The sequence below is a fragment of the Paroedura picta genome, chromosome 5, assembly GCF_049243985.1.
Source record: "Paroedura picta isolate Pp20150507F chromosome 5, Ppicta_v3.0, whole genome shotgun sequence".
Taxonomy (NCBI): Eukaryota; Metazoa; Chordata; class Lepidosauria; order Squamata; family Gekkonidae; genus Paroedura; species Paroedura picta.
Window position 1 is genome coordinate 92,792,125 of NC_135373.1, and position 16,554 is coordinate 92,808,678.

General features: G+C 43.1%; 2 protein-coding genes and 1 long non-coding RNA gene across 10 annotated transcripts in view; 2 read left to right on the top strand and 1 right to left on the bottom strand.

Annotated features, from left to right (window-relative positions):
• The first annotated feature begins 733 nt into the window (after nucleotides 1–733).
• Nucleotides 734–13,058, top strand: SOCS2 (suppressor of cytokine signaling 2). Of its 5 annotated transcripts, XM_077339048.1 has the most exons (4): nucleotides 756–1,180; nucleotides 1,516–1,715; nucleotides 3,358–3,811; nucleotides 10,720–13,058. In XM_077339048.1, the coding sequence occupies exons 2-4, from the start codon at nucleotides 1,610–1,612 to the stop codon at nucleotides 10,829–10,831; spliced, it is 672 nt and encodes a 223-aa protein (XP_077195163.1). In that variant the 5' UTR covers nucleotides 756–1,180; nucleotides 1,516–1,609; the 3' UTR covers nucleotides 10,832–13,058. The 5 variants fall into 5 exon arrangements, with proteins under 5 accessions (XP_077195162.1, XP_077195165.1, XP_077195163.1 ...); XM_077339047.1 differs by lacking the exon at nucleotides 1,516–1,715 and having other exon boundaries at nucleotides 734–1,180; XM_077339051.1 differs by lacking the exon at nucleotides 10,720–13,058 and having other exon boundaries at nucleotides 776–1,180; nucleotides 3,358–5,526.
• Nucleotides 3,647–13,240, bottom strand: LOC143838157 (uncharacterized). 2 transcript variants are annotated; one of them, XR_013231251.1, is made up of 3 exons: nucleotides 13,110–13,240; nucleotides 6,777–6,991; nucleotides 3,647–4,020 (listed from the first exon to the last, which is right to left on the bottom strand). It is a non-coding gene; the product is annotated as an uncharacterized LOC143838157 (long non-coding RNA). The 2 variants fall into 2 exon arrangements; XR_013231252.1 differs by having other exon boundaries at nucleotides 3,647–6,229.
• CRADD (CARD and death domain containing adaptor protein) overlaps nucleotides 13,177–16,554 on the top strand; it is a 35,802-nt gene continuing 32,424 nt past the window's right edge. Inside the window, exons 1-3 of one of the 3 annotated variants that reach the window (XM_077339045.1) lie at nucleotides 13,250–13,352; nucleotides 14,928–15,040; nucleotides 15,653–15,951. In XM_077339045.1, coding sequence (XP_077195160.1) covers nucleotides 15,654–15,951 — 298 coding nt within the window. In that variant the 5' untranslated portion in view covers nucleotides 13,250–13,352; nucleotides 14,928–15,040; nucleotide 15,653. Of the gene's footprint in view, nucleotides 13,353–14,927; nucleotides 15,041–15,652; nucleotides 15,952–16,554 lie in introns of all 3 variants that reach the window. The other 2 variants (XM_077339046.1, XM_077339044.1) reach the window with 2 other exon arrangements.

Below are 16,554 nucleotides of genomic sequence, written 5' to 3' on the forward strand. Positions count from 1 at the left end.
CCCCCCCCCTTCTCAAACCAACATCAATTTCCCCATAGCAAACTACTTAAATAACAATATGCAAACTCAACTGCAGGGCACTGAGAGATTCAAGAGAGGCTGGATTCCGGGCAAGACAACCGGATTGTCCATCATATCTTGCACACACGCACATAAAGAAAAGAACTAGCAAGTTCACCAGGTACACCGGGAAGATAACCCTGCCACTTGTGGCCTACCCGAAAAGGACACAACAAACAAAGCAAACAACGCAGGTGGTGTGCACGAAGGACACGTGTGGCGACCCGCCATTGCCTACCAATTGGAAACCATGTCACGACGACAAGCGGAGCGAGCCCCTGACCATAACCCAGCGCCCTCCCCCCCAACCCACAGCGCGGCCTCCTCCGGCACGGACACAAGTGCCACAGCAGCAGGCAACCCCTGGCAGGCTGGGCGAGGCTGCTGGGAAGGACGACGGCCGTTTATTTTGCAACTCTCCCCTCCACCCCGGTTGCGAAGGGAAGGGGAAGCGAGGAAAGAGGCGAGGCGGGGCGGGGGGCCCGGGACCCAACAAGAGCAGCCCGGAGGCGGCCGCACAAGCCAGGCCCCTTCGCTAGCCGAGGCGCTGCCGCACCGGAGCGTCACGTGACGCGGTTCCTGGAAAGTTCTTGGAAAGCGGCCTTGGCGTTCCTCGCAGCCCAAGGAGAGCGCCAGCAGCCCCCCCCCCACTCCCCCGCCGTGACGCTGGGCGCTCCAGAGACCTCCCCCGCCCGCCCGCCCGCCCGCCCGCGGCGAACGAGCAGCAGCGGCGGGTTTCATTCGCAAAGCAAAACAAAGCGGGCTGCACCAGCGCACGCGGCGCCCGCCCCCTCCCCCTCCGCCTGCAGGTCGGCGGCTCCTGCCTTCCCGCGGGGGCTGTTTGCCGGCTTGTGCTCGTTCGGCGCCACCGCCTCACATGAATCTTTTCTGCCCTCGCTAGTAACCGAATAATAAACCTGAGCCGGCCTTCCCCGCTGAGGGCAGAGCGGAGGAAGGAGAGAGAGGGCGGGCGGGCGGCGGCCAATGCTGCTGCTCTTCGTCGGCGGCTTCCTGCATCCCTCGACTTTGCAACCCAGCCCGGGCTCGGCTGCCCCTGTGCAATCCATCACAGCCAGCGCCACCCACTCCCGGCCACCGCGAGCCCGCCCGGGAGGCGAAGGTAAGCGCCGTGGGGCTGATGCGCACGACTCCCTGCGCGTTTCCTCGACAGTAGCCCGCCCGCCCGCTCGCTCGCTTGGAAAGCGCTGTCCCTCGCAGGCAGCCAATGGGCTGCGGCTGCGGCTGTCGGGCCCAGGTGGCAGGCGAACGGCCGGGCGGGCGGGCGGCGCCTCCCCACTTCCTCCGGGCTGCCGGCGCCTCAGACGCTCCCTCGCAAGGGGAGGGGGGGCAGGAGGCGGAAATCCTTCCCCGGGGCCACGCGCGGAGTCGGCGCCGTCAGTGGGGGATGTCCCACGAATAACGCCGCCGCCGCCTCATTCCCCTCTTGGCTTGCAGGTTGCCGCTGCGGGCGGGCTCTCGATGGGCTGGGCCGGCGCCAGGGCCTGCGCTGTGGGCAAGGTGTGCCCGGCTCGCCCGGCTTTGCCCCCAAATGACCCTGCGCTCGGCCGAATCCTCGGATGGCGCCGACCCGGCTGGAGGGGCTGCCGCCGAGCCCGACCGCCTGGACGCTGCCATGAGGGAACTGAGACGCTCAGGTAAGCCCGCGCTGCGCCCACCCACCGGAGCGGGGCCGCGCCTGGAGCACTCCGGGCGGCTTCGAGCGCAGGGGGAGCCCGCTTGGGCCGCTCTCTTGCAGACGCGGATTCCGGACAGGAGGGAGCCCCGGGTGCGCGTCTGGAACGGGGGGAGAAGCGTGACCGCCGCTCGAGGGTCACCCTGGCCAGGGAAGGGGGCCTGTCCGGGCCGAGGAGCGTGCCCCGAGCACCCCGCGGACGAAAAGGCGCCTCTGTTCGCCTGACCTCGCGGTCTTGCAGGCGCCGCGCGGAGCTGTCCTCGGTTCGATGCGGGCGCCTGAGCACCCTCGTTCCTTTTGTTTTTTGCCTTCGAGGCGCTGCGGAGCTTCAGGATTTCGGGATTCTAATTCTTGACCAAAACGAATGAACGGAAAGAGGCACGAGTCTGGTTGCGCGCCGTGTGTGGTGGGAAGAAACGGTTCAGACGCGCCGGGCTGGTTGCACGGGCCACTCGGCAGCAATGCCCGGCTTAGAAAGTTCGGATGGAGAGGGCGCGGGGGGGGGGGATGACTATGCGTTGGTTATAAACCGGAATGGCTTGAAACGATGCTCCGGTAAACAGTTGGACAATTAAGGCCGGCTCCTCGGGGAGGTCGAGAATTGCTGGCGTCTTTCTAGGAAAACAGAACGGGGCTTCGGAAGCTGTTTAATTCTTTTTCAGGCTAGCCCTCCGAAGGTATGCCTTGCCCTGGGCAGAAATTAATTCAGTGCCTGGGCACTTATTGCATGCTACCTTTTCCCGAAAAGAGACTTGGCTACACGTTTACTACTTTAGGGTGGTAACTGCATGGAGTGAGCTTCAGGGACAAAATAGGTCTACTTTTAATTAGAAAGGCAAAATGTCTTCTGTTACATGGTGAAATTTGTTACAGATGTGGAAGGAAATGGGGTCATTCTAAACATTTAAAGATGTTGCAGAAAAGTAAATGCCCCTCCCTCATTTACTGTGCCTTGTTTTTATAAATAAGCAAAGCAGCAGTATCTTCTAGGGCTGTAATTACTTTGTCTGTAGTCTCTGAAGTAGTTCTAATGGAAGTTCAAAAACTGGAATAAGTGTAGTTTAGTCTTTTAAGGTTTGACTTTGACCTCTGCTTTGTTTTGCTACTGTAGAGAAACACAGCTACCCCACTGTAATTACTTTCACATTTCTCTTTAAAGTTTCAATAAACCCCTTTTGGTTTAAGATGATTTCAGGAGTCAGAGCTTTGCTGGAATACTTGGTGATTAAAGTAGATTTTTGAAGGCGCTATTAAAAAGTGTTTCAGTAGGGCACTTGCTGTCACATATATAGCACTTGCACAGTTCCACAGAATCTAATGGGACTTGCTCCCAAATGACTATTTATGACCTCAGTCTTGTGTTTTGTCTTCAGAGAGGTCACTTTTATTCCCATTTATAGAAAGGACGCTCACACGGTGTGAAACCATGGTTTGCTCATGGTCATCAAGTAAATGACGCAGCCAGGGTTTGAACTCAGTCTCATAATCTCGCACCAAAATATCTTCAATACATCCAACTTCATGCTACTTTTTCTGATAGAATCTACATGTTTTACAAAATTGTTAAGATCACTGAATAACTTTTGTTTTCCTCTCTGTATCAGGATGGTACTGGGGTAACATGAGTGTTGCAGAAGCCAAAGAGAGATTACAAGATACTTCTGAAGGGACTTTCTTGGTCAGAGACAGCTCGCACTCAGAGTATCTGCTTACTATTTCAGTGAAAACATCAGCAGGACCGACCAATCTACGTATAGAATTTCAGGATGGGAAATTCAGACTGGATTCTATCATCTGTGTCCGATCAAGGCTCCGGCAGTTCAACAGTGTGGTCCACCTGATTGAATACTATGTTCTTATGTGCCAGGACAGAAGTACTGCCACTGAGATGCCTTGCAATGGAACAGTCCATCTTTATTTGAATAAACCCCTCTACCATTCAGCTCCCTCTCTGCAGCACCACTGCAGAATAGTTATTAACAGGTACACAAAAGAAATCCAGGAACTTCCTTTACCAACAAGATTAAAGGAATACTTGAAAGATTATCAATATCAAGTGTAAGTATATATTCTACTCTGCCACCCGAAAACGTATTTTATGATTTTGGCACAAATGCATCATGTAAGTTGCTGTCAAAATGATTATTGTGGCGGTCTATGGAGTGGGAGGAAGAACACGTGATGTCCCATGATCAGAGCACAAGTTAAACAGTAATGTTGGTGTTTCTTCAGAATGATCGTCTCTGAGCCAGTTGAGAAAACAGTGCCTGGGAAGACATACAACAGGAATGTAAGCTGTGGCAGAGGGGAATGTTTTATCTTAAAATAGGTCCTCCTGCTCTCTGCTCTACTACGCTTAACATGTTCTTAAGTCAGACATGCCACAGTCATATTTAGTTGGGACTCGACAAGCTGAAATAGTTTTATGTTCTCAGTACAAACAGAAGATCTCCGCGCATTAAAGCTCAGTTGAAATATTTTGTTAATGATGTGGCTGCATTTGAAAATCACTTCTGTGTGGTTGTGGTGGTGGAAGCAAAAGATTTTCCCACTCAATATAGGTGAGTGATGTCATAGGCATTTCCTAATGAGTCTATAAGGCTTATTCAGTAGTATTCTGTGAAGGAATTACAAAAGCAACCACTACAGTAACGGGATGAAGAATGCATGTTTTCTCAGTGGTTAGATAATGTCCTTTGAGCACCAGGAAAGTACAATATCTGTGTGTAAATTCAGTGTCCTTCAATTTTACAAAAACAGGTGAGAGTAGACATCTAAATTCTGTGCAGCACAATAGACCACAGATCTCAGGACATGAATCTTCAGGTAGTTCAGACACAAGCATCAGAGAGGTTGGTGAAGGTTGATTGCTAGATTTTAAATCTATTTGGTGCTCTCTGTTACATGTTTCTATATTTCAATTTGTTCACCAAATTTGTAACATGCTAATTTTTCTTTATGGTAAAATATATCAGTTTTTGGAAGATGTTCTTTCGTTCACAATATTGTCCTTTTTATAAATTTCAAACTCTGTCTACTTGTAAGTTATCCACATTTACTCAGAAGCAAGTGTCTAATTTCACACATGTTGGATAATGCATTTTCAATGCACTTTAGAAAGTGGATTTTCCTGTTTTGCACCGGAGAATCCAGCTGTAAAAGCACATAGAAAGTGATTTACCAGATGCATGTGAAATTAGGTTGCTGCCCCTTTGGATAATCCATGTGGCTGACTTCTAAGCAGACATGTTTAGGATCAAGTTGTGAGATATCTAAATACATTGAGCTGGAGAACTAACAAGTGTTGTTCTCTTTGCATTGAGCCATGTTTGTCTCCCCTCTATGCATAGTACTGTACTGCATATCATAATCCAGTGAAAGGAATCTTGTTCCAAAAGAATTTCAGAACTGGGTTGCAGAAAGAAGCACTTCACTAACTTTTATGAAGGCCCAGTGGGTCTCTTGTATATTAGGATGATATATCAACATTTTTAGCCTGTGTACCAAAAAACATCCTAGGTCCAAATTATTGCCTATAATAGGCCTCCCTTGAATGAGGCTTTGTAGATTCCAATACTGCAGTCTTGCAGTTGTGGTTACCATTCCATGCCGGAACGTGGATAGGTCCAATTATGACTACTTTCTACAATGTAGAATTTCCCCCCCTTATTTCTTTGAAATGCAAGTGAGTTTGCCGGTTTTAAAGATTGTGTGTTCACAGCTGTAGCTGTCTGATTTCAGATTGTATTCAATAAAGTCAATGTAACTGCAAAGGCTGTAGTTCCTTAATGGTATTTTGATGTGCTCAGAGGCACTTTGTAGAATTAAAGCAACATTTTTGTTCATTTTGCCACACTCTCCTTTCATCTTGTTTGAGAAAGACCTGAATATTGGTAAAAGCCAGTGTTATTACATTACATACTAGTCCAGCTGTAATCTTCATTGTAATTAATTTATAAAGTATTTTGCAATTCATGTTGATCTTCACAACAGCATTGAAGTTTAAACATCATATACGCTCTTGAATCCATACATGAAATACCACTGCATAAATGGCATTTGAAAGTTGAACCTACTATGACTTTGCTGAGACATATTATTACTATCCTGATATTTTATTTATTCCTTTGTTTAATGCTTGCAAGGATACATTTGAATATGAGATGGCAACAAAAAATCATCAGAGCTAACTAAATTGCACAGTATTTTACCAACCTTTCTTTCCTAAACTGTCAAGGATAAAGCACAAAGGCAATCAAGAAAGTTGTTCTTGGCCATATCACTCAGTTGACGCATTATATTTGGCAGCACCATTTCCAGGTCTTTATAATCTCAGTGAGAATCTTTGAACATCTCTCGGGCACACATTGGTTTGTCAGTATGGACAGCAGTCCAAATGGAAGTCCATAGAAGAAATACATTCTGGAGTCCACTGCTCCAGTGAACTGGTTTCAGAGCCAATGTCACTTCTTGAGGCTGATTGGAGGGAACATAGGTGGGCCATTTAGCAGAATGTGCAAATGTCAAACATTGATTACTCTTGGCATTTACCAATACTAGTGCATACACAAACCGTACCTCTTGGGAATGTGCACAACTTGTAAGAGAGCCTGATCTTGTCATTTGTTATTGTCGTATATGTTCTACGTTTTAAGGTCCAGATGTAATTTTATAAACTCTTGTTTAAAGTAAGCAAGCGTCAATGTACATGCGTGTAGCACTTTTCAAGCTCACATCTAGAAGCCTGGGCTGTAATCACAGTGTGACTTGCAGAGTTTAATAAAGGGCTCTATTCCAGCACAGATAACTTTGTGATAGTATCCAAATCACATTAAGCACTCAAGTGATGGGAGATCTTGAATATGATGTGTCTCATGCTACTTTATGTATATTAAAAATAATTTCATTGATTTGTAGAAACAAGCAGTATAGTGGCTTGCATGAGCTTATTAGTTTAGCAATAGTCTTCATTTTAATGAGCATTTATGATAACAGCAATCTAGTAGAGTAGAAACTACATCACCTTTCCTCTTGATCCTCAGTAGGGTGGAAGGAGGCATTAGAAATGGAAAAGAGTTGTGAAAATATGCCACTGTAGCCAAAGGATTATGCCTCATGCTTCTCACTGGCCTTTCTCCAACACATTCAGCATTCTCCTTGGTGAATCCTACTCCTGTCAGTTTTATTGCCCTGTTGACTTGGATCACCGATGACCAGGGACATTCACATTTGTCCAGTCTACACAGGGACACAGAGAAGCTGCAATGAGAAACTGGCCATAAAAAACAAACTCGGGATCTTATTTCACTTTCTGGAGCCTGTAAACTGGGAAACCGATCTATTGAAAACAAATCCTAATCAAACATTCATTCTAGTCATACAAGCTTTTTTTTAAAAAAAAGGGTAGCATACATTTTGTCTTAAGATGTCAATTAGAAAAGGTATTTAATGCTACTTATTAACTCTGTTTTCTTTAACAGTGCTATGTCTATGTATAGGGGGTTAAGCTGTTTCAGTTTTGTAATGCAGTATAGAAGACAACTGTGACCATTCTTCAAAGTCTGGCATCAACACCACTAGTTAACCCATGTTCAAAAGGGATTATCATTTGTGAACAGGTTATTGGTTTAGATCTTCCAGTCTAAATTATGTAATGTGAAAGTGAATCCAATTGATTGTAGTGGGACCTTCTCCATTAAAATGTATTTAAAATAGAGGCTATAGAAAATTATGTTTAGGTCATAAGACTTTTTGTGTAAATAGCACTACTTCCATGGAAGCAGTGTGTTTGTTATCCCAAAGCTCTCCCTCATGCCTCGGTGCCAACAAGCATATCAATGTTAATGTATTTTATTTACAGTTGTTTGGGTTCCTTATTTCAGTATGCTGCTTTGAGGGCTTTAGTAGAAAAGCAGCTAATAAAGTAAACAAGAGGCCATTTCTGAATCCTTAAAAGCATTAGGCAAGCATGTGAAAATAAAATGCAGCTTAACAGGTCATTTCTGTTTGAATACCTTTTGGAACATTATAATTTTTGCTCATCCATCTTTACTCCTGACTATGGAATTATGTAGAATCAAAGCTTTTTTTGTGTCACTATGCACCAGTATGGTGTACCAGCCCCTCTTTTGGCTGGGGCTTGGCTATATTTTTGTGTTGGTGCCAGATAAGGCCAACAGATTAGAAGCCATGAATTTAGATCTGTCAGCACAGCCTGGCCCCAGAGCAAAAAATGGCCAAGCCCTGGCTGAAATGACTGGCCCAGTCTGGCCCTGAGCAGCCTATAGTCTCAGGTAAGAGGTGTCTTGGCTGGTTGGTTGTTTCAACCTGAATGGGATCCCAAAAACCTCAAGTATCAGAACGTTAAAAAACCCCTTTTTACCAAAGAAAGCAGTATGTAGGATGACCTGAGGGAGCATCCTGTGTTCCTGAATCACTTTGCAAGTCAGCAGCTAAAGTGGAATTTGAGTCTAGGGGTAATGTCAACCTTCCATTTGGTGCTTATTAAGAATCCTGTATTATCAGTTAATTCTGTCCTCTTGTTGCTGCACACGACATACTTCCTTATTGGCAGGTCTTCTGACTCTCTAGATTCAGATGCTTTGAAGTAGTATCATATTTCATTTGAAATCAAAGTTGCATGTGCTGATACCTATAAAGCTGAGACTATCCCATCTGTTGGCTTTCTCAAATATCATTAAGCACATATTTAAAAATTCCCAATTCTGTGGTGATGGCTGATTTCAGATCAGTACAGGTAATATTTCTCCAGAGTAATAAAATGGCTTTCCCTTCTAAACCATTTAGCTGTTCTTTCCTTTCTGTCCTAATGGCTTTAAATTTGATGTTATATGTGTTGTAGCATTGCGAAAGAATTCGAATAGTGATAGACAGTCTGTTGCTCTCCAGACCCACTATTAAGCTTGCATGAAAACGTAGTGACTGTGGTTGGCTCAAAAAACCCATGAGAATTTCATTCCTAGTTCTATTTCTTGAAACCAAGACACAGATTGCAATTGGAATATCTGGGCCCAGTTATCTGTAATGAATTAAGTAGCTTCCTGTTGCATATTTGCACCACAAAATTTGTGGTGAACTGCTTTGCAGCATGGAATATGGAATTTTCAAGAATAATCAACAGCCAACAAACTTCCAAATTTTAAACAAGGCTTGGAGCAAAAAAATAATATTGCAGGATGTAAAACAGTTATTTGGCACAAGAACATGCTACAGAAACTATGCTGAGAATACAGAATGAGGATTTTTTTAGAGTAAAAAAAAAAAAAAACTTTTGGAACCTTCCAAGCCAAACATGCAAAGCAGATTTAGTGGTAATGTTCATGTATTTGTTGTTTGTTTATTGATTGATTCTTGACCATAAGCATTTCAAGTTTAAACTCTGGATTTCAGAAAGGCCTGCCATCAATTTTAGAGGAATACTACTTTGCTGGAATTCTAGCACTACTGTTTAAGTTCACAATAAAACTAATGGTAGTCTAAAAATCAGGGCCATGTAAAGGCCAGGAATTTCCGTAGCTCTTCAAAATACTTTTCTGACTGACCATAAGACAAACAAACAGACCAAAGGTCCAGCATCTGGTTACTTACTCATAGTGGTTAACTAAATGTCTCTAGGAAGCACAGAAAATGTGTGAGGTATGGTGAAACAAACTCTGCAGGCAATTCATTCTACCATGGTGGGTGTTGAATTTGCTCATCTAGCCCCCCCCCCCCCAACTGAAAAGAGCCTATTGGGTTCTCTTCCATTGCTTTATCCCAACATTCCAACACAGTCAGATTTGGTTTCACTGTCAGCACTAGATATGAGTGGGAAGCGTTGCAATTTTACTTATTATACTCATTCTGTTCTGAGAAGTCTTCTCCCAGCCTTCTCTTTGTACATTGGTAAGCACAAAGCAAGTTAGGTTTTTATGTAGATTATAAAACAAAGCACCATAACTTGGGGAGGGGTAACAACTTGCATGTGCTGGCAAAAATTAAAAATGTATAGTTGAACAAAAATTGGCAAAACTTCTGCAAAAAAAGAAAATGGGCAAAAACACATTTCTCTGTCCTTCAATGTAAACTTATTGTCCACTGGTAGCAAAGCCCATTTCTAAAATGGGCCGTAAGAAAGGTGGAAGAGCCCCTGCAGAGTAGTGCGGGTGAGCTTGCTGGCTCTGCCTTTACGCTCTCGTTCCTGCAGAGCAGGGAGGGCCTGGTGGCAAGCTGGGCCGGACGCTCCCCCCCCCCACACATGCACTCGCCCTGTGTCCAAGAGGCTCAAGCAGGAGGTATGGCCACAGAGTGTATCTTGACGGCCTTTCCGGCCCCGATCCTCCCCATAGCCAGGAGCCTTGGGAGCATGGCACAGCCGCTGCTGAGTGCAGTCAGGTGGCCTTCCCCACCCTCCTGGCAGCCAGCTGGTAGCAGATCTATTTACCTATTCAGGCAAGGCAACATAATGGCGGTATGCCCATTGTTTCTATCAGTGCCAGTTGCTGGATGCACTAGTTCTAAGAATCTCTCTAATTGTTCCAGTTCAGTAAGGGTATTTAGCTAAAGCAAGAGCCTAATAGGACTTATAGACATGACACTGACCCATATCTGACATGAGATACACTTGTTTAGAGGCAAACTGATAAGTCATAAAAGGAAAACATTTTCAATCACACTGAGGACCAGTTCTACCATTTGCTAAATGCTGTCTTTTCCCATGGAAGATAATATGAATGGAAAGATAATATGAATGATTGCATAGCAGAAGGATACAGGCATAACTGTAACCATATTTTGGGAACCAGAAGCATTTGTGAACTCAAGAAATAGACACTGGGAAGCCCTGGGATAATTTTTCATGCATTTTAAGTGTGCAAACTGGATAGAGCCTGCTTTTATCCCATTTTCAATTGCCATCCCTGGTCGTTCCAATTCTTTCAACTAACATTTATTTTTCATGTAATTAGATCTGCAACATTTACAGCAAAATACTATGCTTGCTGGGTGAAAAGTAAGCTCTACTTTATCCAATGGGGCTTACACCTAGGTAAGTATGTGCATGCTTGCAGTGCCTGGTGATAATTTAGTAAAAAATAACTGATCAAAAACTTTTGAAGGACTAATAAAAGGGCTTCCATTTAATAAGTCAGCAAAATATTTGCTAAGAAATTATTTTCAAAAAAATTAAATAATTTTCAAAATAATTTCTATGTTGCCTTTCCATTCAAGATAGCAAACTTTTCAAACATTAAAACTGTCTATATATGTATATATACAATATTTAAAACCACTGAATAAAACATAAGCACATAGGCATACTAACAGGGAGGAAACCTAAACAAAGTTTTCACTTGCTGCTGGAAGATAACAATAGAGGGAAAATCTCCTTGGGGAGGGAGTTCCAAAGTTTCAGCCTCACAAACAGGAAGGCCCTTTCTCACTTTGCCACACAACTATCTTCAGGTGGCCTGGGTACCCGAAGTAGACCCTTTGAAGAAAACCATATATGTCCTTATGAAAGGTGAAGGTGTCAAGCACTATATCAGATGAGGCTTTCCCCTTCTAAAGCCTCTAAAACAGTTGAAAGGAAATAGCATAGAAAGTATTTGTGACAGGAAGTTCTGAATATGTTTTCATAGTCAGAAAAGAGAAACATGGCAGTTAGATGAAAACTGCAAAACTAAGAATAATTTCCTGTTAGTAAGCCTCTTGAAATAAAATGGGACTGATTTCTGAGTAGATCTTTTGAGACTCCCATCAAGCATATTTGCATAAACACTTCTATCTAAGGGTAGCTTTTAACAGTGTGGTACAAGTGTAAGTTACAGTAATGCACAGAAAGCATATCTGACAGAAAAAAATAAAAGAAGAAAACAAACACAGTTAAAATCAAGATGGAGAATCATGTTAGTCTCTGTAGCACCTTAAAGACTAACAACATTTGTGGCAGGGTATGAGCTTTTGTGAATCACTGCTCTCTTCAGACTAAATTTTTATACTTAACTAGTCGGTTATGTATACAACTATCGGTGCGGCTGGCAGCACACCTGGCACTGCAGCTTCCCTGGGGCCCTCCCAAGCACGCACGCCGCCTCAGGAACTGGCAACCTTAAGCCTCCTCCCATAACCTATTCCGTACTGCAAGGTTTTCTCTTTGTCTCCTATGCTGATATGACCAACGGTACTAGGGAAAAATGGAGAGGGATGATCCATTTTTACTAAATATATTGGCACAATGTTCCAGGAGTTTGGGGGGGGGGTATGCAATTTGCTTTCCATTTTCAGGGGAGGGCAGTATATAAATATATAAATATAAACAAACAAACAAACAAATACAGGTAAAGAGCAATCTAGCGGCATTATTTAACACAGGTGCTTCCAAGTGCTCAAATTACTGTTAATAGAGGAAGAGGTCGTTCTGTTTGTACAATTTTATGATAGTTTATAACATATAAAAGAAAAAGTTCTCCACCCCTTGAAATTTCTTTAACTATTTGGCAATTGGAAATAATAAACTGTGAGGCCACAAGGATTTGCTGTGGGTGGGTGAGTGGGGGTGTTAGGCAGCAATGGCCCTTTCTTTCCGCTAAGGAAATAACTGGGGGATGGGAATGGTGCCGGTGGGTGCTTCCTGTTAAAGGCCTGGCCAGTGGCAGGGTGAAGGGTAGGGGAGGCCTCCAACCTGAAGTGTACAAAGAAGGAAGTGAAAGGTTAGGCCTTTCCTCACCAGGCTGATCCGCATCCACACAGGTGGAGTTCTGCTATCCTTACAAGTGATCTCCAAACCACATAGATCAATTTCCCTAAAGAAAAGGATGGGTTTGAAGGGGTACTGTGTATGGCATCACATCCCTCCTAAAATCAGGTCTCTCCCCAAACTCAGCTGTGCCTGGCTCCACGCCTGTATCTCCAGAAATTTCCCAAGCTGGAGCCCTCTGGGACACAGGGACTGTCATTCCACACTGGGATCTGTCATTCCCTGTCCCAGAACACTTATGGTACTCCGGGGGTGAGGGGAGGGATGGGAGGTGCTATCATTCCAGACCTAGAGCACTGATAGTAACCTCAGGGGCCGTCATTAAAATTAATGCTACTCCCCCCCCCCCGCCCACAGCTGGTTTCTTCAAATCTATTCTGCAAGTCTACAACTTTTGTACGCTGCAATGTATTTCAACGTAACCCATAAAAGTCAATTGGCATTCCTGGCTGCCGTTATATCCAATGGAAGCCCTCCGGTGTCTCCCGCTGTTCCTAATGGGCATTGTCATTCTTTTTAGTACATCCCAGAAAAAGCTGCAATAGATAGAACCACTGGTTGGGCTAATAAAATATCACAATAGCTTTATAGTTGCTTTACCATTCGGCTGTGCAATGTGTGCATTGCGGCAAGTAGGTAGGTCGCTTCAGTCGCTTCCTTTTCGACGGCGAGTTAACTGCCCACAAGAAAGATGGCTGCCGCACGTTCCGAAACTATCTTACATTGGTGTCTATTGAAGTTTGCCCTTAACACATATGGAAGCAATGCAGTTCCTGGTCTGAGAGTTTGCCTTACAGAAAGATATGATTCAAGCTCGGTAAATCACCACCTGTGCTTAATTTTGTAAGTACTTTCACGGAAGGTGAACATTTTTATTTCTTCCTTAAGATAAGACAGTATGATTATGAGTTTTCTTTTTGGAAAGTGTCTGAGTGCTCCGTTTCTCAAAACCTGAATGGAGTTTCTTTTTTTCTGAAAATTTCTTTACCATTTAATACCATTCTTTTTAGTACTTTAAAAAAAAATCCAGGACAGCCTTATAGATGAAGGTAGGGTATCTCATTTCGCATAATCCAGTTCATAATTTAGATAGTGTAGCTGCTCCAGTGTATTTATTTGTAGCCCTCTATGTAAACTTATCAAACACGATAAAGTAGGTATCTATAAATGTTGAACGTGGCTTCCTCATCAATAATTTTTTTTTAATGTAATGACAACTATTGGTATAAAGTTTTTACTTGGCTGAGTGTGAGAGATTTACTAGGTGGACTAGTGGATAGCCCTCCTGTACATATGTAATATTTATGCAGTATCGGTGACTTTGATAGTGCAGCTTTTTTTATTCCTGCAATGCTTCCTGTCCCTGCATGTCTCAAAGTTCCTTTTGCTTCTCCATTGTTAAATGCATAGAACTTTGGAAGAACAGCCTTGTATTGTTTCTATCTTCTTACCGAGAAATGGCAAGGAAATCCCCATGTTTTTTTTTCTGTTTGGATGTGGTTTATACCCAAGAACGCCATAGTTCATTTTATTTTTTAATAGATTTTGATGTTATATTAACAAACATTGTTTTTATTGTTTTATGAACTAATTACTGTTTTATTTATCTATTTTTAGCCACCCGAAACCAACTATGCTGGGAGGGGTGGTGAATAAATCATATGAATAAAATAAAATTTAAAAAATAAAAATAAATGATAACCTGAGAGTTAAGTTGCCAATTTTAAAAGTGATGACGAAAAAAAGGAAAAATGAGCATTTTCAGATATGTTCAACAACCCTTGAACAGAATATTGAAAATGCTTGCTCAGATTTTTGTAAATTGTCACTAGAGGCAACCCGTATTATAGTAGTCCAGTTTATACAGAAAAGTTGTAAGAAAAAAGATTGCAGTCTCTTAAGTGACCTGGCTCCCAGTGTAACCTGTAGTCTATGATCATTTCACAGCTGCAAGTGTAAGTGAACAGGGTTGGAAGGCAGATTCTACTAATGAAAGTAATCCCTGGTCCCTATGTAAATCCCTATGGAACCTCTTTGCTATGAACAAGGAGAACTACTTAGAAGTGTTCTGATAACTCTTGTTGCTTCAGGGTTGGCTCATCATAATCAACACTATGAAAAGTGACAAAGTTATCTAATAGAATGTGAATTCATGTATGGATCTGTGGGTATAGCTTGCAGGTTAAAGAACCCAGATGTCCTATGCTGGATAAAAGCTGGATTGAGGACAATTCAGTAGGCAAAGGGTTTTAGATGCACTTGAAGAGCTGCCACCCACAAAATAAATGTTCTTTGGGGTGGGTGACGGAACAGGATAACAACTGCCTTTGATCTATGATAAAGTATTCTTACTGGAAAAAAACTGGTGGGGGTTTTATAATCATGAAGCTGATACTGATTTTCTGTCTCTTATATGAGTTACTGTTTGACTTCACAACGGACCCAGTTTCACCCAGTGGACTTTTACCAGCCAAGACAGACATGGGAGCATTCTGATATTCATACAGTCCTTTAAAAAATCTTCTACAGTGGTGAGCCTTGTAAACTGAAACTCTCCAATTATACAGTTCAGATGTCATCATTTGTTTGTTTGAAAGCTTGCATACTTTGCCAGTAGGAGTTAGTCTGAGAAGACATCTATTATGTATCTCTTAAGATAAGGGACACCAGCTCCCATAAAACCAGCTCCCATAAGTGAAAGACACCAGCTCCCATAAGTGAAAGATAACACTATTAATTTATGGCTAACTGTGAAATAGTGCATGATTCATATTATCACAAAAGCTGGAAAAATGTCCAAAGGTGGCCACAGATTCATGTTGTGTTCTGCATGCATACATGTTTTGGAGAGTGTGTATGTAGAGTCATCACAGAATAAAGATTAAATGATCTTCGGTATAACAAAACACAATCTATGATATGTGTCAGGTATCTATGTCATGCAGTAAAAATGTGAAAATGTTACTGGGTGATTCATGAAGGCTCTTCCAGAAAAACAAACCAACTTCAGTCTTCAAAAGTTTATTTTCAAATGCTGCTGATGTCTGTTCTCAATTTATTGTTGAATCATACTCTCAGTTGCAAAATACAATGATAAAGAGCTTTAGCTTCTTCTAAAACATGCTTTGTCTCTTCTTTTTCAGGATGGATGCCAGAGACAAACAAGTTCTTCGCTCCCTGCGCCTGGAGCTGTGTGCGGAACTGCTGGTAGAAGGCCTTGTCAGTCAGTATCTTTACCAAGAAGGGATTCTAACAGAGAACCATATACAAGAAATAAGATCCCAAGTCACCAACCACAGGAAAACCATGATGCTTCTTGACATTCTGCCTACAAGAGGGCCTAAGGCATTTGAGACCTTTCTAGAGTCCTTACAAGAGTTTCCATGGGTGAAAGACAAACTTGAGGCAAAGCGTAATGAAATTACACTAGCTGGGCCAGCAGGTAAGTCAAACTGTTAGTAGCTTTGGAATCACTTTCTTGCTGATAAGGTGTTTGTGGGTCTAGTTCTTACTGAAGTAGTAAAGCTCATTCATACACTACCAGATGGCAAGAAAAAGCCTATATGACTGAAAGTTCCTTCTCACAAAAATATCCTGGTTTTCCATATGTAGGGAGATAACATTTAATAGTGTGAGCCCCTGCCAGTAGCTGGAGTGATTCTACTGAGGTGGACATTTTCTACCTGCATAAGAACCAGTCCATTGCCAGCCTTACTTTGTGGCACAGATGGTAGTGGTGTTAAAAGTAGACATTGGTGGTCCAGAGGCTACAGTTCCTAGTAGACAACTTGCTTCAGAGTAGGTATTGAGGCTAGTGTGTATGTAGATAATGAATAGGTTCAGTACCCATTGGCACACCACAAGAAACTCAATGGCACGGTTTCTACTTGGACAACTGTAGCTCTGGAGATAGTTTTGCTGCAACATGTAACCACATGATTGGCTAATCCTGCACAGCTTCCCTCTCTGGATAAGATTCTTGTATTTAGATGTTACAAGAGTACTGTGGGATAAACCTATTGGGAAATAGCAGCTCTGTTGCCTC

Excerpts from the sequence above, each read along its gene's own strand:
- SOCS2 (XM_077339047.1), top strand. The coding sequence starts at position 1,045 with ATGCTGCTGCTCTTCGTCGGCGGCTTCCTGCATCCCTCGACTTTGCAA. Across the intron at positions 1,181-3,357 it reads AGCCCGCCCGGGAGGCGAAG|GATGGTACTGGGGTAACATG; the intron begins GTAAGCGCCGTG and ends TCTCTGTATCAG. Across the intron at positions 3,812-10,719 it reads AAAGATTATCAATATCAAGT|ATCTGCAACATTTACAGCAA; the intron begins GTAAGTATATAT and ends TCATGTAATTAG.